This window comes from Podarcis liolepis, assembly GCF_965112155.1.
Source record: "Podarcis liolepis genome assembly, chromosome: 6".
Classification (NCBI taxonomy): Eukaryota; Metazoa; Chordata; class Lepidosauria; order Squamata; family Lacertidae; genus Podarcis; species Podarcis liolepis.
The window spans coordinates 8568921-8588803 of NC_139559.1; the positions used below are offsets into that span (position 1 = coordinate 8568921).

A 19883-nucleotide genomic window follows, 5' to 3' on the forward strand; every position below is an offset into this window, starting at 1 on the left:
TGAAAGCAAGATAAGTGCCACATCCCACAGTCGCCTTTGATTAAACTTAACCATCCAGGCTTCCTTTACCTATACCATTACCTGCAGACAGGTGTCTTTCTCCACTTTACCTAGAGATGCCATGAACTGAACCTAGAACCTATAGCATGTGCTCCGCTGCTGAGCTGCATCCCTTCTTCTGCAAATAAAGCAAGAATCTAGTCATCATGGTTCTGTATTGAAAGCTGGTTTAAATAGGAACACAGGAGGCGGCCTTCAGTTCAGTGAGACCACTTGTCCATCTAACTCAGGATTGTTGACACCTGACTGGAAGCAGTTCATCAGCATTTTAGGGAGTGGACACTCCCAGTCCTGCCTGGAGAGGCCGGGGGTTGAATCAGGAACATGTAGCATGCAAATCATGTTGAATATATTTGACAATTTTTTGCAGAATATATTTTCCGTGGGTTTGTATTGCTTCACACTGCTGTGGTATTTTATGAGAAGGCAGTATAAACTGCTCTTCTTCTTGTTGTTGTTTAGTCATGTCTGACTCTTTGTGACCCCCTGGACCACAGCACGCCAGGCACTCCTGTCTTCCACTGCCTCCCACAGTTCGGTCAAACTCATGCTGGTAGCTTCAAGAACACTGTCCAGCCATCTCATCTTCTGTCGTCCCCTTCTCCTTGTGCCCTCAGTCTTTCCCAACATCAGGGTCTTTTCCAGGAAGTTTTCTCTTCTCATGATGTGGTTCAAAGTATTGGAGCCTCAGCTTCAGGATCTGTCCTTCCAGTGAGCACTCAGGGCTGATGGATGGGTTTCAGAATGGATAGGTTTGATCTTCTTGCAGTCCATGAGTGTAATAATAATAGGGGTTGCTCGTGCATAAGTTGCCGCCACTCCTGGCTAGGTTGCCTAGTTAAACCTTTTCTGTCTGGACAGCCCTTCACTTCGTGGCTGTTTCAGTCGCTAGCAAAATCCGTCAGTGGGCGTTTCTTAAACCTTTTCCAGCATAAAAGCTGTTTGACGCCAAGTCTCCTCCTACTCTCCCTGCGCGGAAGTCTTCTGCGCAGGGAGGGTGTGGGTAGCGGAGGACCCGTGCTCTCCCCGCTGGTGTCCAGCGAAGAGTCCTGGAGCCCTCTCGCCGATTCCCCCGTCTGCCCCCCTTTATCCCTGGTGTTACGCTGATTTCCTTCCCCAGCTGATGAGCTGCCTCTCTCCCTGCTGGGCCCTTCTCCAGCATCATTTGAGAGCCTTCCCTCCGCCTCTGGCTCCGATGTCAGTTCCCTGACAATGAGACTCACAAGAGTCTCCTCCAGCCTCATAACTGCTCTTAGGAATAAATAAACCATGTAACCATCCACCGAGACATGCTTGGCTGATGAAACTTACCACTTAATTTCACTTACAGATAGGTAGCTGTGTTGGTCTGCCATAGTCAAAATAAAAAAATTCCTTCCAGTAGCACCTTAAAGACCAACTAAGTTAGTTCTTGGTATGAGCTTTCGTGTGCATGCACGTGTGTATCTGAAGAAGTGTGCATGCACACGAAAGCTCATACCAAGAACTAACTTAGTTGGTCTTTAAGGTGCTACTGGAAGGAATTTTTTTTAACTTAATTTCACGTTCATTTTGTCTTGGGGCATGGGTGTGTGTTGGGGAACCTGTGGCCCATCAACCCCAGTTGGCATGTCCAGTGATTTAGAACGATGTGGGTTCTAGTCTAGCAACATAGGCAGGATCACAAGTTCCCTACCTGATCTTAAGGACAAGCAACTTTCTCTCTCTCTCTCTCTTTAAAAAAAAAAGGAAAACTAAGATTCTCGGGATGCTGAACTTTGTGTTTGCTCACTGGGACCAAAGAGGAGACATAGCCTGTCTAATATCTGAGTGGCAGACATTAAGCCTGAGTTCCCAACTCCCTTGGAAATGTTGGGGGTTTAGTCTTGTCCTGCATAATAAATGGAAGCAATCCATCATTTGGAGAGGAAATGAAATGTTCTTGTCTGAACTGGAAATAGGACAGTTGGCTTATTCATCCTGTGCACCTTTGCAGCCATTATGCTTGAGCACCAGAATTAACTGGCTGCAGAATGGCTTTTCTCCCCCATTACAGGAAATGATGTCGTCCTTATAAAAACAGCTTGATGGCATCTGACTCTTTAAAGGCAAGGTTATTGGGCTTTTACAAAAGAGGAAGAATGCCTCCATACAAAAGGCTATTGGGACAGAAAGGCAGCATCCAGTATTATGTGGAAACGTTTATATAATTTAGCAGAGTTTAAATGATCCCCTGTTTGAGTTTATGCAGCGACAAGTGGGTTGCTAACTCGTTTGGGTCCTATCAATAATTATACCTTCCTGGTTGATATCCCTTTCTGTCCCTCTTAAAGAAAACACACATGAATCTGAATCATATTAAATAAACTACTTTACTATCAGATTCATTCAGGTTTAGAGTTGTTCCTGAAGGCAGGCTTAGGTTACATAACAGATAAACTATATACTAGATAGTAGTGAGTCATGAGAAGACTGCATCCGAGTAGTTACCAGTTAACACTCCTTGCAGCACCGACCAACCAGTGTGGAGCCAGTGTGGTGCAGTGGTTAAGAGCGGTGGACTCATAATCTGGTGAACCAGGTTCACTTCCCCGCTCCTCCACATGCAGCTGCTGGGTGACCTTGGGCCAGTCACACTTCTCTGAAGTCTCTCAGCCTCACTCACCTCACAGAGTGTTTGTTTTGGGAGAGGAAGAGAAAGGAGATTGTTAACCGCTTTGAGACTCCTTAGAGTAGTGATAAAGCGGAATATCAAATCCAAACTCCTCCTCCTCCTCCTCCTCCTCCTCTTCTTCTTCTACAACCAACCAACCAACCAACTGACAAAACTGTCTGCCACATAGAGGCAGTTAGTCCTCTCTCGGGATGTTGGACTTGACTGACAGCTTTATATCCCACATACTAGTTGTACTCAGAACAGACCCATTAATGACTGGCTTAGTTCCATTCATTTTTATAGGTTTACTTTGAGTAGGACTTAGTCGGCTGCAACCCAAAGTTTCCTAGATGCCCTTGATGCTTGTCTGCAGTCAAAACCAGAAAACAATGTCAGAGCCAAGATAAATGCTACTGTCCACCTCTCTGTTTTAATTGCTGGCATGTGTGAAAACTGATCATCCTTTTGGCCCTAACAACTAATGGGGGTCACCTAACAGCTTTTAAGCTCCCAAAATTATTTGGGGGAGGCCATGACTGTTTAAAGTGGTGTCATAGTGCTCTGAATGTGTGGGGTGAACATGGATCCTGGACTCCCTTTGATTTTTAACATTTTTTCTTTAATCTAGAAAGTATCCCCTTTCCCCTTAGAAAATGAGCTATTTGCCCAACAGGAGGAAGTATGCAGGTGTTAAGTGAGCATCCAAGCCAATTCCTGCCCCTCCCAGCTGCATTTAGCTTCCATTTAAAAATGGGAAATACAGCCATGTATCTCCCATCATCTCATCTCATCTAACTCTCAATCCCCATGAATTCGGTGGGATTTACTTTCACATAAATATGCATAGGAAGGATTGGTCTGAAAGGGGGGAATTTAACAAGCCATCACTTATCAGGATGTGCCTGTCTTTAAGTTCCTGATCAGTATTCCGCAGAAGCCTCACTGCCACAAGGGGGATGTGGTTGTATTAAAAGTAAGTGGTTCTTCTAATTAAGTGCTTGAGGTTTTTTGTTGGTGATGATGATGTTGGTGGGTGTTTTGTTTTTGTTTTTAAAAAGAAAAAACAAAGCCAGAAGACAGGAAGCAATAGGGTGTTCCAAAAATGGCCTTGTGCAATTGAGATTTGCTAGGGACTAGTGACTTGGGTTTGTTTGGGTCTGTTCCTGCATACCCTCCAACATTCCTCAGATGAAAATAGGGATATTTCTCGCTCCCCCCTGCAACTGACCCTCCTTGAACCCCTCCCCATTTTTTGTCCCCATCCCCAGAGCGTTTCCTATCAGAAAAGAGTGTCACCACCACTTCACCAATGGGACACAGCACACACACCCTCCGCTGTCCTGGGAAAACCCCTTAATCCGGATTTAGTCCAACCACATGTGGGGAACATCTTCCCTAGCTGAAGGGCTTGAGAGAAATCCAGACAGAGAAAGAGCAGGGTGGGAACGTCAGCAGTTCAGTAACGAAGCAGGAAAGGACCTCTGAGTTTCACTCCAAAAAAAATCTCATTTATTCAGCCCACTGCATTTGGATTGCAACATTTGTCAGTGTTTATTTTCTGTTTGCTCTGCTGAATCACTTTGCAATAGAGCACATAGAAAATACAGAGTTGCTTTGCCCCTGACAAAGACTGTAATCAAAACGCATTGGGCTGAATAAATTGGCACTCTGATTGGTGTCTCTTAAAGGTCCTCTGGTCTCTCATTCAAAATGGCCTCTATCCAACATCCCAAAGCTCGCGTTTGACCTGGATACTTGTATAGCCTTACCAGGTGAGGGAAGGCCAGTGGGTTACTTGAGTGGATGGAAATCGCTGTCCCAGGAGTCTTTTGTCTCACTGGAGGAGAGTCCAGGCCCAAAGGTTCTTGGTTCTAGTCCTGGTGACTCTCAACTAGAGATGGGTGAGAAAAGTGATTCAGTTCACATTTAAAGGTGAACATGTGTAAGTCACGCTTTCCGAAACAATGCACAAAGTGAAAATCAGCCACACTTTGAAAACAGCACTTTTCTGAATTTTGCAATTCTCCAGCCAAGTGTACAAATAAAAATCACGTGATTGGGTAAAATGTGTAAATAGATGCATATATTGGCGAAAACTACATAGTAAAATATATCATATTAGAAAACTTTGCCTTGCAAAAATGGGTTTGTTAGGTAACATCACATACAAAAATGTGTAGATTAGGTGAATTTTGCACTAAAATGCTGATGAATTAAAAAAAAGCAAGCTGATATAGAAATGTGGAGAATTAAACTTGAGACTGGAAAAATGAGAAAGTGAAACTGGCAAGTCCATTCGTCCTCACTCCCATCATTATGCTTCTAATAGTATCGAGAGTTTTCTTTGGAGGAAATTGCTTGCGAATAAAGTAAATGTTTTCCCTCTGCTCAGTATGCCAACTAACATGGGGTCCCCTAAGATGTAGAAGACAGGTCCCCTGTTAGCATGGCCCACCAAGACTATTCATCTGCCATTTTGTTGGGGAGTCTTCCTGAATGCTGGATTTTGTGCAAAGCTGCTTATACAACTACAGGAAGGGGAGAAATGGACAGCAATTTGAAAAAAAATGTATAGAACAGCATGCTATGTAGGACCCCATGAGGGAGGTATTTTCGTTCTAGTGTTTGTTGGTAAACTGGTTTCCAAAACATGGCTGAGATACACTGGCTGCAAATTGGGTACTGAGCTATGTTCAAAGTGCTGGAACTGGTATGCAAAGCCCTATACCAGTGATGGCCAAACTTGGCCATCCAGCTGTTTTGGGACTATACTTCCCATCATCCCTGACCACTGGTCCTGTTAGCTAGGGATGATGGGAGTTGTAGTCCCTAAACAGCTGGAGGGCCAAGTTTGGCCATCACTGCCCCATACAGTCTGGGACCAAGATTATCTCACCCTTTAAATACCCAACTGATCACTGCTCTCTGCCAGAAAGGGCATCCTGCAGGTATCATCTTATCAGGAGGTGCATTCCAAACTCACAGGCCTTTAATATGGTGCCACCTACCCTTTGAAACTCCTTCCCTTCTAAGCAGAGACTTTTATCCCGGTCAGTTCCCCGCTCCTCCAAGTCTCATTACAATGAATAAAGGGCCGAGTTCCAGACCTCCAAATCAAGTTAAATTGTAAGCTGTTCTTTTGAAATACAAGTAGCTCTTTTTCTCCTCTGTGAACTGATTTCTCCATCCTAAAAAGTACTGGGGGGGGGTTTAATTGCCCCCCAGAGAACATGTCTAGTAGGCTTGATATTAATTTAATTTGACTCTTGGGGAAACATGCAGACATTGATGAAGTTAAATAAGCATGGATGTAAGAAGCTGAAACCAAATTCTGCCAAAATTTTAGTCAGCTCTCGTTAGAGTCATAGACATGCCAAGTCCACACTTCAGTTTTATCAATCGATGGCCCACAGCGATATCTTCCTGATGTTTATTCGGAATCTCCTTTCTTGTAACTTGCAGCCATTGGTTTGAGTCCTACCCTCCAGAGCAGGAGAAAACAAGCTTGTTCCCTCTTCCATGTGACAGCCCTTGAGATATTTGAAGATGGGTATCAGATCCTCATTGGCTTGATCCAACAGGCTCTTCTTATGTTCTGACCTTGAAGTGGACTCTCAAACAAACTAGGACCCACTTAAGATCTCTTAGTATTAGTGATGGAGCCTTTGAATGGAATGGCTTACATGGTCTTACTGAAATTCATTGTTTTGAAGTAGGGTGGCCCTTTGTCCTGCTTTATAGATGGCAGTCCCTTATCAGAAGGGCTATCCAGCTCAAGCAGAGAGGGTTGGAAGAGCTGTGAAGTTGCCCATCCATAGTTAGAACCTGGGCAGGAGACTGGCACAAATCTCACCTGCTCACAGTCTTCCTCACTACGGTGAGAGCTGTTGCATTTCGCTTGAATTATACACTTCTAAACTTGTGTAAGGGACGCGGGTGGCACTGTGGGTTAAACCACAGAGCTAGGACTTGCTGATCGGAAGGTTGGCAGTTCAAATCCCCGTGACGGGGTGAGCTCCCGTTGCACGGTCCCAGCTCCTGCCAACCTAGCAGTTCGAAAGCACCTCAAAGTGCAAGTAGATAAATAGGGACCGCTCTCCGACGGGAAGGTAAACAACATTTCCGTGTGCTGCGCTGGTTCGCCAGAAGCAGCTTAGTCATGCTGGCCACATGACCCAGAAGCTGTCTGCGGACAAGCGCCGGCTCCTGGCCTCTTGAGCGAGATGAGCGCGCAACCCCAGAGTCAGTCACGACTGGACCTGATGGTCAGGGGTACCTTTACCTTTACCTAAACTTGTGTACAGTGGTACCTTGGTTCTCAAATGCCTTGGTACTCAGAACAACTTGGAACCCAAACACTGCAAACCTGGAAGTAAGTGTTCTGGTTTGCAAACTTTTTTCAGAAGCTGAACGTCCTCCATTTTGAGTGTTATGCTTCCAATTTGAGTGCCATACTTCCATTTTGAGTGTTACACTGAGGTCTGTCTGTTTTGCTATTTTTTCGCATTGGTTTTGTGGCTTTCTTTGTTTTGTTTTTGTGACTGTGTGGAACCCAGTTCAGCTACTGATTGATTGATTGTGTACATTGTTTATTGCTTTCAGTTTATGGATCGATGGTCTCGTTAGATAGTAAATTTCATGTTAAAGTGCTGTTTTAGGGGTTGTTTTTGAAAGTCTGGAATGGATTAATCCATTTTGCATTACTTTCTATGGGAAACCGCATCTTGGTTTTGGAACGCTTTGGTTTTGGAACGGACTTCTGGAAGGGATTTTGAGAACCATGGTTTCTACTGTATTGGAAAATGGGGTTTATGCTCATCTGTGTCCTTTGTGAAAGGGGCAGTTCTTAAGCTGCTGCCCTATTTTTGCACTTGTAACTTGACAGCCTATCATAAGAAACCAGAGCACGTTTTTTTGGTAACGATTTGCAAGCAGAGCAAAGAGGGGAATTTGCCAGATAACTTAAGCGCCATAAATAATTCCAAGAGCTGATAGCAGAATCACAACATGCTTCACTCGGACGTTAGCACCATCTTGATGTGACATGATTTTTCCTGGCATTTTGAGATTTGAAGAAGCAGCAACACCACCACCGTGGCATGGTAATAATTAATGTAGGAAGTGAGGGTGACGGATGATTTTACACAGCCGCTTTTGTGGTAACTGTCAAGCTGGACAGAATGACAGATCAGAAGACTGGTTATGTGGATAGCAGGGGCTAAGGCTTGGGAGGGGGCTTCTTGAAGGGTGAGAGGAGGACAAATAGCTTGTGCTCTCTTCCCAGGGTGACGTAGTAGTTTAATTCAGGTAGCTGTTTCAAGAAATTTTGAACCCTCTTTCCAGCTTAGAATTTGGGCATCCTTTACTGTCTCATGGATGGCACTGTGGGTTAAACCACAGAGCCTAGGGCTTGCTGATCAGAAGGTCAGCGGTTCGAATCCCTGCGACGGGGTGAGCTCCCGTTGCTCGGTCCCTGCTCCTGTCAACCTAGCAGTTCAAAAGCATGTCAAGTGCAAGAAGATCAATAGGAGCATAGCATCTAGATCAAGGGAAGTAATAGTGCCACTGTATTCTGCTCTGGTCAGACCTCACCTGGAGTACTGTGTCCAGTTCTGGGCACCACAATTCAAGAAGGACACTGACAAACTGGAACGTGTCCAGAGGAGGGCAACCAAAATGGTCAAAGGCCTGGAAACGATGCCTTATGAGGAACGGCTAAGGGAGCTGGGCATGTTTAGCCTGGAGAAGAGGAGGTTAAGGGGTGATATGATAGCCATGTTCAAATATATAAAAGGATGTCACACAGAGGAGGGAGAAAGGTTGTTTTCTGCTGCTCCAGAGAAGCGGACACGGAGCAATGGATCCAAACTACAAGAAATAAGATTCCACCTAAACATTAGGAAGAACTTCCTGACAGTAAGAGCTGTTTGACAGTGGAATTTGCTGCCAAGGAGTGTGGTGGAGTCTCCTACTTTGGAGGTCTTTAAGCAGAGGCTTGACAACCATATGTCAGGAGTGCTCTGATGGTGTTTCCTGCTTGGCAGGGGGTTGGACTCGATGGCCCTTGTGGTCTCTTCCAACTCTAGGATTCTATGATTCTATTCTATTCTAAGATAAATATGTACTACTCCAGTGGGAAGGTAAACGGCGTTTCCGTGCGCTGCTCTGGTTCATCAGAAGAGGCTTAGTCATGCTGGCCACATGGCTGTACGCTGACTCCCTTGTCCAATAAAGCGAGATGAGCGCTGCAACCCCAGAGTCAGCAACAACTGGACCTAATGGTCAGGGGTCCCTTTACCTTTACTGTCTCACTTGGGAACATAGGAAACTGCCTTATCCCAGGCTTGGCTGGTTCATCAAGCTCTGGCTAGCAGTGGCTCTCCAGGGATTCAGACTTGGGTCTCTCTCAGCCTTACCTGAAGGTGCAAGGAATTGAAGCTAGGACATTCTGCATGCCAGACAGATGTTCTACCACTGAGCTGTAGCCGTTCTGGGTTTCAAAGGCGTACTCTAAAGAGGTGAAGAAAATACAAATAAACCACAATGCTTCTAAACTTTAAAAATAAACTAAGAAGAAGACTGATATAAAGAGAGTCCTGACCAATCAAACCAGTGATCTATTTAGTCCAATGTCCTGTTCCCTACAGTGGCCAGCAGCAGATACTCAATTTGACGTGCCCACAATCAGGTCATGAAGTCAATAACCCTCTCCCAGTTATTCTTCAGCAGCTGCTAGTCAGTGCTATACTGCCCCTGAATATGGAGGTTGCATGTAGCTATCATCAATTGTAGCCATGGATGCCCTCACTTTCCTTGGATAGGCAATTGACAGAATCGACTGGTTATCAAAGTTTTAAAAAGCAGCATCAGAAAACTGTTGTTAAAATGTGGCACCCTCAAAGGCATGCTGGGGGGAAATAGGTTTTAATTGCTCACTGGAAAAAGGAACTGAGATGAAGCCAGGTGGACTGCTCTTGAGACGGCATTTTATCACATTGAAGCTGCCACAGAGAAGGCCCTGTCCTTTGTGTCCTTCTGATAGTACAGAGAACCAGAGCAGTTGACCTCAGCCCTCATCCAAGTTCATATGATGGCTCCATCCCATGAGCCTAGCCAGGACTCCACAAAGCCTGGAGCAATTACAGGTTTGTCCATTCCAAGTCTTGTTCTGTACCAACAGGACAGAGGTCACAGCCAAAGGCAATTTATCAATAGATATATTGATTGATTTTATTTGTAGAGTTGGAAGGAAGGAGCCACTAGGATCATCTAGCTCAAACCACTGCAATGCAGGAATCTTTTGCCCAATTTACGACCCTGAAATTAAGAGTCTCATGCTCTGCCAACTGAGCTATCCCAGGTGATGTGTGTGTGTATCACTAGTCACAAAAATTACCAGAGCCATTTACAACTATTTCACATATAATCATACCATAAAAACCACATAAAATGTTAAAATCTGCAGAGAGTTTCCTCAAAGCCTTAGCTGCAAAGAAAATCTATTTTGATAGTATCATAGTTCAGTGACATTATGGAGAATGTATGGGAATATTCCCAGTATTTGTTGTTAATGCTAAAAGGCAACGAGTGCTTCCCTCCGCCCTTGTATGTGGTAGGATTCCATTATTGGAGCAATGTTGTAACCGCAGTTGAGAACATTGTCGGATATAAGATCCCATTAAGCCCCCGCTTCTTCTGCTTGGTGTGCGTAAAAATAGAACACAGGCATTTCAGCCCGTAACTTGCTGATCTCTTCCCAAATTCCATTAGAAAGATTTAGGAAACAAAGGCAGCTCCCAATATTGAACGATGATAGGCAGAATCTATGGCTTATTGTGCTAATAGCAACCATCTGCTTTCTTTTGAATCACCAAAGAGAAATGGTCATTAAGAAGCACTGGCCATAGTTTCACATTACTTCAGGCACAACCTAAACTGTACGCTTTTTATTTTAATCTTTTTTTAAAAAATGCAATAAGTAAACAGTATTTTTGAAAATAATGATGATGAACAACTGAGGTTCCACCCTGGGCCAAACATCTGAGCAATTTTGAGTAAGGAAGGCTTGGAAGAAGTGGCAATTCTCCAGGGGGTGCCAAACATCTTCAGTCAAAGCGCCAAATGCTAGATGGGAAGAGACTTCTGGTCAATAGAACTGAATGATTGACAGCGATGTTGCAAACTCTTTGCATTTCCTTAAGTGTATAGAAGGACAGCTGGGAAATATGTAACTGACAGGATGTCCCTAGGTAGAACTATTCTTTCTTTTTAAAAAATGCTTTGACTTTTTCATGGCTGGAATATCTCTATATCTATCATCTCTCTCTCTCTCTCTCTCTGTCAGTAGCGCTTGAGACAGGGTTGTGGGTTCAAGACTCCTACACTGCAGAGGGTTGGACTAAATGACCCTCATGGTTCTTTCCAAGTCTATAATCCTATGATTCAGTTATATATTAAAGGTAAAGGGACCCCTGACCATTAGGTCCAGTCGTGGCTGACTCTGGGGTTGTGGCGCTTATCTTGCTTTATTGGCCAAGGGAGCCGGCGTACAGCTTCCGAGTCATGTGGCCAGCATGACTAAGCCACTTCTGGAGAAACAGCAGCACATGGAAACACCGTTTACCTTCCTGCCGGAGTGGTACCTATTGATCTACCTGTACTTTGATGCGCTTTCGAACTGCTAGGTTGGCAGGAGTAGGGACCGAGCAACGAGAGATCACCCCGTCGCGGGGATTCGAACTGCCGACCTTCTGATCGGCAAGTCCTAGGCTCTGTGGTTTAACCCACAGCACCACCCGTGTCCCTCCAGTTATATATTACATATGTTCTATACCAGCTCAACTTTTTCCACTCTGACTGACAGAAGGTTCACTAATGTTGGTGACTGGCATGTCAATGTTTGCGAATAACCTTTGAGGTATCTCAGGAGCAGAGCAGCTGCTTGGCATGCAGAAGGTCTCAGGTTCTACCTAGCATCTCTAGGTAGGCCTGGGAAAGACTCTTTGAAGGCCTGGAGATGAGTGTAGAGACCAGCGTTGTCACGGTCAGGTCTACAGGCGATCGACGTCCTGGCTAAGGACATCGGGACCGGGGGCAAGATGGCGGGGTGGGAGCAGGAACTAGAGTCCAGAAGCCAGGGGTCCAATGGTCAGGGAGCAGGGAGTTACGAAGTCAAGGGTCTGAGGGGCAGGGAGTCAAGGAGCTGAGGTCCGAGGATCAGGAAGCAAGGAGTCAAACGCAGCAAGGCAGGAAACGTGTTGCTGTGGCAAAGAGCCGAAGGGAAATGCTGACCTTATATCCCTTCCCGGCTCTTGCCACCAGGTGCACCAATCAGCCTCACCTGTGTGGCCACGCCTTGCCTCTCCAGAACAAACTTAGGAAGGCCCCAGTCCTGCGAAGCCCTACTGGTCACAGGGCCTGGCTCCTGCACACACTCCTGACAAGCATTTTCCCAAGTTGTGGGTGATGATCCACCAGTGGCTCACAAAGCCCTGTGCCAGGTGGGTTGCAGGCCTTATAAGTAAGCTCCAAATAATTATTGCTTTAAATCTTTAAGTGGTATGATGAATACCTCTTACAACTTCATTGTTTCGTTAGCGTATTATAATGCTGCGGCGATACTTGCAACCAATCTCAGAAAGGCTCAAGTCTTATATTTCAACACTTGGGAGCTGCTGTTTGCCGGCTGGCAGCAGATCCAGCGATCATTCAACAAAAGGTGGTCATACAGGGAGTTGTTTTGAGTGACACTTATGGCTTGTCTCTGATTCATAGGAGACAAGATGTCATAGCCACCCAGAACAACTCCCTGTGGTGAACCATCATCAGATCTACCATTAGGGTTATAATTAGGCTCTTCAGCAACATCTGCTATGAAGACGAAATACAGAAGCAGGCGAAGTATCAGTAATGATCTGGGACGACGTCTGACAACTTTCAAACCCTGCATTGTCATTCCAACCGATATTATTATTATTATTATTATTATTATTATTATTATTATTATTATTATTATTATTATATTTATACCCTGCCCATCTGGTTGGGTTTCCCCAGCCACTCTGGGCAACTTACAGACAAAAGGCAAGCTCACACATCCCACTCATACTTGCAGAAATGGACTGTATTTGATACTTTTTTTGTCCGATGGTTTTCATTGGGTTGTTTTTTTATTGATAACCATCCCTGGATTCTTTTGAATGAACTGTGGTTTCAAAACACATTCAGTCAATAGGATGTCCTATAAGGCAAGGCTCCCCATGACCAAAACCAACCAACTTTGGGTTTGCCTACCCACATTGCCAACTCTGGTGGCAGCTCTGCCTTAGATGACCTCACCATCACAGACACAGAAAAATCTATGTGCCTCTTGGCCAACCAGTAATTGGCAAACACCTACAGTCTTTCTTCCTGCTTTCTGAATGTACAGTAAGTGTCCTTCCTTCTCCCCTCTCTCATTCCAGGTGAAGGAGGACTGGAAGTACGTGGCAATGGTCATTGACAGAATTTTCCTCTGGATGTTCATCATTGTTTGCTTGCTGGGGACTGTGGGCCTATTCCTACCTCCTTGGCTGGCAGGAATGATCTAGGATCCAAACAACTCTGGAAAGGAATCCATCGCATCCCATTCAACCGATTCCAATCCACCTGGAAGGGGCAAAGCTGAACGCTGGAGAAGGCTGCTACGAACGATTTGCTGTAATGTCTGCGCATGAACCATTCCTGGGGAGCTCCAGTGATGCCTTCCAAGGTTGCATCACTTGCCTAAGCCATCTTCATCTTCTATATCTCTTTGGGGGCGGGCGGGAGGGGTGGGGCTGGTCAATTAAAGTTTATCCATAGCATGACGGCATCTGTTGTCATATATACTCCTGAGAACACAGCTGTGTTCCTTTAAAGCAAGTGCAAATAGAGGCACTTAACATAGTGGACTCAGTCCCTCCTGGCAAGTCAATGGAGAAGTTTAGCACTGGCTGGGTAATGAGCTGAAGCTCTTCAGAACCAAACAAGGCCGAGTGAAGGGTCTTGTTGAGGAGTGTTTGAATAACTGGCAAGGAGCGGTGGAGGTGAAGAGGATAGGTTTTTGTCGGAGGCACGCCTTGGTGGAAATGAAAAATATGAATTCAAGTTCTCCTGATCTTCAGAGTTCAGTTTCGTAATGAAACTGAGCAAGCTGGAGGAAAGACATACCACATCTGGCCACCACTGGACTGTACATCTTGGCTGGTCCACATGATCAGAAGAGACACCTGGTACAGCTTTTGATGGGCCAAACCACATTAGGCTGCAGGTGGGGGGGAATCCCATCTTTGCACACTTATTAAACTACCATGCCTAGAAGAAGGGTTGGCTCGAACTCTTCTTCCTGCCTTTTTAGTTTTTGTATTTGCAGGGAGCTTTGTTTGCACTGCAGGAAAGTTCGGATCCTCCTCTGGCAGTCTGAAAAGGCATAGACAAGCGAAAGCTGCAGTGTGCTGCTCTTGAGATCGGAAGCATCAGCTTTGCGGCTCTGAAGCAAAGGAAAGATAAAGTCAATGGGAGAGGAAGCTGAAGCTCAGAGACCCACAAAGCTACAGGGTCCCCGTTTCTGGCAGTGTCAGCTGGAGTTATACAAGTTCACAGAGCGCTTTCCTCTGTCGTGCCAAGAATGGGGAAGCCCCTTCTTCCATACACAGCATGGGCTGCTCTGTGGGAGAGCAGCTAAAGTAGTTAGAAGCAGCATCCCATAACTTTGCTTGTAAAAGCATTTGCTGTGTTGCTTCCATAGAAAGACTTGGGGGATCCAAAATGGTACTGACAATACCTTTGAGCAGGAGCAGGCACTGGAATTGCTAAGATCCCCTCTTGGTAGCCAGCAAGGAATCCTGTTTGACAAGAAACCATTGTACTCTGCCAACATAGTGGAGCAAAGGCACCAGGTGCCACAGATTGCATCTAATCTGTTCCTCCCTGTTCCTTCCATTTGTTTCCAAAGTGTCAGGTGTAATTTGCATAATACATTTCATCAGTACAAATCACATTTCCTAGGTGCACAATGTGGATTTCCACCCTCCGCCCCCAGTGCAGAATAAATGCAATCAGGAATTGAAATGGAAACCTATCTATTAAGAGTCCTTCGCTATGAAGATTAGGGCTGGGTGATACCTGGGTTTCAACATCACGATATATCACCAGACAAACATTGTGATATAATGATACACAGTATCACAATATCTGAAATAAGGATGGAGCTATGCAGAGGCATTGTCTGGCATCACAATTTTACCCACATTATGATTTTGCATAACACACACCCCATGATTCGTGATATATTGCCAGGTCAAAAACTATGGAACCAATATCACGACATGCTCTTCAAACCGGTTTTGGGTGATAGATTGAGATATCACCCAGCCCTAATGAAGATGCAGCTTAAACTCTTGGGTCAAGCCATATTTGATGGGTGGGTCTGGGGGAAGGGCACATGCATCCATATTATCCATTGTTCACCACTGTTGGCACATGAGTAGGGTTATAGTGATGGAAAAGGGGGGTGGATTTCCACTGCTAACATGTGTGACTTGATCTTCTGTGACGGAGCATCATGTGGATCCTACACTTCCTGCCCAAACGAAGCTCAGTTTAACACTTAAAACTTTTCAGATGACAAAAGCAAAGACGGAGAAGAGAATCCTCGAAAGGGAGATAAGAATGTGAGGATGACTCCTCCAGACTTTTCCCTGTGATTCTGGGCCAAATCTTTCTCGATTAAGAGAAGCAATTGTTGAAGCTTCATGAACAGACTTGAAATAAAGGATTTCTGAGTAACTGTAGCCTTGTGTCATTCTTTGAGTTGTCTTACTTGAACTGGTAGCCCCAACAAGGCTTCTATCAAAGCACTGGACTTTCAGGAACTGGTGGGGAGAGCATGGCTCAGAAGCAGAGCTTTGAACGCAGAAGGTACTGAGCATCTCTAGAGAGGGCTGTGAAGACCTTCTGCCTGAAATCTTGGAGAGCCACTGCCAGTCAGTGTCAACAATATTTAGTTAGGTAGACCAATGTCCTGCCTCAGTATAAGGAATCATAGAATCATATAATTGTAGAGTTGGAAGAGTCATCTAGTCCAACTCCCTGCAATGCAGGAATCTCAGCTAAAGCATCCATAGCAGATGGCCATCCAACCTCTGCTCCTGCTCTTCCCCAAAATTGGGAGATTTGGAGGAAAAGAAGGTGACAGAAGGTAGATTTTGAGAAGGGGTGTTTGACATAGATGGGATAAAATGGAATGATAAATTACATGCAATATACTTCTCCCTCACACCTTAGGAAGAAATCATCTGCCTTGTAAAACTCTTTTTTAGAATTGCTTTAGGAGAAATTACTTGTAAACCTGATCATCACCATTTGCCCTTTAAATTTACTACTTAAAAAAAGGAGCATTTCAATTTATCAGTTTTCAGAAGAGGCCTTAGTTTTCAGCTTGGGAAATGGCTCATTCTTTCTGTTCCCTTCCACAATTCCATATTATGTTGCCTTCTGACTGACAGAGAGAATGATCAAAACATTTTCTGGGCTGAAACAAATGGAAATTGCATCCTGGACACAGAAGTTCTTCTGCCATTTGGATCTCATGATGTTCAGCTCCATGTGCTCACCTTGATTACCCAGGACAAACTGGTCCTAGCCTGAGGGTTGTCAGGCACAGGAATGGGGCCCCAGATGGAGACTTCATCCAGGGGCTGGGCCAGGCCAGGCCTGTTGCATCTCGAGGCCCCAAGACCCACCCCCAAAATAAATACACACGGACACTTATATTAGTTTAAGTTTTGGGGCAAATTTTGGCCAGAACTTTATTGAAATACAATCATGTGAGCGGTACAGTGGTACCCCGCAAGACGAATGCCTCGCAAGACGGAAAACCCGCAAGACGAAAGGGTTTTCTGTTTTGGAGGCGCTTCGCAAGACGAATTTCCCTATGGGCTTGCTTCGCAAGACGAAAGCCCATAGGGAAATCTCCGGGGACCTGTTTTAAATTGCTGGCGGTCGGGAGCAAAGACCTGGACCTCTTCTGAAGGCCGGCGGGTGGCAAAAGTCTTTGCTCCCCCCCGCCTGCCTTCCCGGGACAGCGGAGACTTCTCCGCTGCCCCGGGCGATCTTAAAATGCTGGCGGGCGGGAGCGAAGCGTTCGCTGCCGACCCCCAGCATTTTAAAATCTCCCCGTGTCCCGGGGAGATTTTAAAATGCTGGGGGTCGGGAGCCCCAGCATTTTAAAATCTCCCTGGGACAGCGGAGGCTTCGCTCCCGCCTGCCAGCATTTTAAAATCGCCCCGGGACAGCAGGGGCTTTTAAAATGCTGGCGGTCAGCAGCAAAGCCCTCCTGTCCCCGGAGCTTGCGGGGCGGGAGGTGGGAAGAAGGGCTTTTCTTCCCAGCGCCAGCCTTCAGAACAGCCTTCTGAAGGCTGGGGGTGGGAAGAAAAGCCCTTGTCCCCCCCCAGCCTTCAGAAGAGGTCGGGGGGCAGACTGTCCCCGGACCTGGTCTGAAGGCGGTTTCCCTAGGAACGCATTAATTGATTTTCAATGCATTCCTATGGGAAACCGTGCTTCGCAAGACGAAAAACTCGCAAGAAGAAAAAACTTGCGGAACGAATTAATTTTGTCTTGCGAGGCACCACTGTATTGGCTTAGGCATTGACTCCCCACTATAACTGACTCCACCTCTCAGGGTGATCGTCCAGTGGGGTAAACCAAACAAGGGAGCAAGGTCAATGAGGACCAACCTAAGCTCACCCTGGGGTTCCTGTGGTCCTGGCATGGCCCTAGCCCCTCAAGTGGACTTCGGACGAGATCCAGGACTCCCAGATTCCTTTAATGGAATACCCAGTTCCTGCTCCTCCCCCCCATTTTAACCCTATCAGGTGAACTCTTGGGTCCCGAGCGCAACCAGGACCCTCTGTTATGAGGATCCCATTTGGAAGATACACAGCAGAGCATGTCTCAAAACCAGAACTTCCAGTTCTCAGTGCCAAGACTCTGCTGCCTCATCAAACCTGGTGGGTGAGCCGATACAGATCAGGAGCGCCCTCTAGGTTGCAGTTTTAGCCAGAATACCATCAACTGCCCCAACAGTTTGAGCTTGTGTCAGCCAAGATATGCCAGGCCACATAAAACCCTCACATCCACATCAGCTACTCATTCTGGGTAACAGAAATTAACCAGCACATTTCTCCTAACACGTTTATATGCAATTTTGCCCGGTACACATATCTTTGCAAGTAAATAAATGTGCAGGGGTTTGCAATGCAATGTCCCAGCCAAATCAAGCAGTCGGAACATTGTGTGCCCAGCCTTTGTCTGATAAAATGGTAATAGTACAGACCAGCTGATCAGCTTAGGGGACATGGATTTAATCCTGTGCTCCCGTTCCCTAGTGCACATCTAGTTGGTACAACTGGCAGTTGGAGGCCCAGGTGCCATGAATGGTTGCTTCCCCTGCCCCGCCATAACCCAAGATGAAATGACCACACTTAACAGTATTCTTTGGTTCAAGCGAGACCACAGCTTTATTGATTACAGATATAAGTGGCTTTGGCTTTGGCATTGGGTATAAGCGGTATTGACCAGCCAATTTGTGGTCCGATTCTCTAAGGGGTTGAACCCATGTTAAGATTGTCCTTTGACACACATTAAATAGAAACGACCCCACACAGATCACCTTGAGGGGTGCTATGGGCGTAGCCCCTGCAGGATCCCTTTAACAGGATATTCAAACCTCCCCCCAACCAAGACTAAGGCTTTTACCCAATGCCTTTTGTGAAGATTGTGTGACGATTACTATGAGGTAGGTGAAACCCCCAGGTTGGTCAATTGACCTGAAGGACAAATGCCTCCTCAGCCCCCCAGATGGTGGCCAATCATAATCCATAGCTAGGCCAGATACACAACCTACCTCTGTGATGGGTAGGAATTAGCCCAAGGGGGTGGGAGACCCAGCAAAAACCTGAAGTGCCGGGTAAGGGACTGAGCATGCCCAACCCTTGGGCCAGCTGTCACTAGCCAGTTTAGCAGCCAGACCAAATCCAAATGCTCCCCAGGTGGTGGGAGAGGCTGTTGCATCTCCTGGCAGCTGAGGACCCAGCAGGGAGGCAGAAATTGTGGGGCTGTTCAGGGAGGCAGGAGAGGATTTATTGTTTAATAATATCCTTCCCAACTTGCGTTAGGAAGTTCTATAATTTAGCAGAGTAACATTCCCTTTTTAAACTTACACAGCGGAGAACTTGTTGCCAGGCTTGCTTTAGCCTCTAAAATAAGTTTCCTGGTGATTCCCCTTTATTCCCCCCTAAAAAAGAATAGACATGACAAAGTCTTGTATAAAATGTATAAAATAGTTTACTCACACATTCTGTTCACAGATGGATCCCAGAAGGCAGACTTCAGTTACAAAATATAAACACTTGGAATCTATCCCATAAGGGGATAGTTTCTTTGTCCTCTCTTGGCTGGAGGCCAAGTGAACATCTCAGGCTAAGCAGCTGATGCTTCTACGACGAAAGCAAGATGGAGGAGAAAGCGATGTGGTGGCCAGCCCTGTGCTTTTGTTACCTGCACAGGTAAGGTCACGCCCAACTCTGGTCACATGTAGAGGAAGTTTGTCCCAGCCCAGGAGGAAACAGGAAGTTCCTACTGGCTGGTCCAGACATCCCCTTTTTACATCCCCTCTAGGAATGTTGTATTTGACTGCTCTGTGTTCCACATCCTACAGAAATGGCAATGGAGTCTCTCCATGCCTCAATGCTGCACTGCCAGTTAAATGGTAAGCGGACTTATTTGACAAGGTTCTGCATGTCCAGTTTTGGTTTGATGCCTTCTTGCAAAGGGGAAAATCTGAGTGGGTGAAAATATACGGTTGATCTGGTGTTTTATGGTTGACAGATGTGCTGTGCAAATTTGCCCAAAAGTTTACTTCTGTGTCAAGATTTTGTTCTAGCCAAGATGACCAACTTTGCTTGGCACTTATTAATTTTATTCCGCCCTCCCCCGGGTAATCTTTTGCAACTTTTTTGTTTCAAGCTGCATCTGAAGGTTGGACAGACATCTATACATGGCTTCAAGTCTCAGACCTACACCCAATTGTTCTTCCATTAGATGATAAGATTGGAGTCATTAGCGACTAATTAAAACAGACCCTTTAACCTGGGTGTCTCTTTGGATG

The 19883-nt window shown here is 45.7% G+C and overlaps 1 protein-coding gene across 3 annotated transcripts in view; it reads left to right on the top strand.

The window, feature by feature from the left end:
* CHRNA4 (cholinergic receptor nicotinic alpha 4 subunit) overlaps nt 1–15505 on the top strand; it is an 82806-nt gene extending 67301 nt beyond the window's left edge. For 2 of the 3 annotated variants that reach the window (XM_083507434.1, XM_083507436.1), the window contains one exon: nt 13159–13486. In XM_083507434.1, the coding sequence (XP_083363560.1) occupies nt 13159–13284 (126 nt within the window). In that variant the 3' untranslated portion in view covers nt 13285–13486. Of the gene's footprint in view, nt 1–13158 lie in introns of all 3 variants that reach the window. The other variant, XM_083507435.1, reaches the window with a different exon arrangement.
* Nucleotides 15506–19883: the final 4378 nt, after the last annotated feature.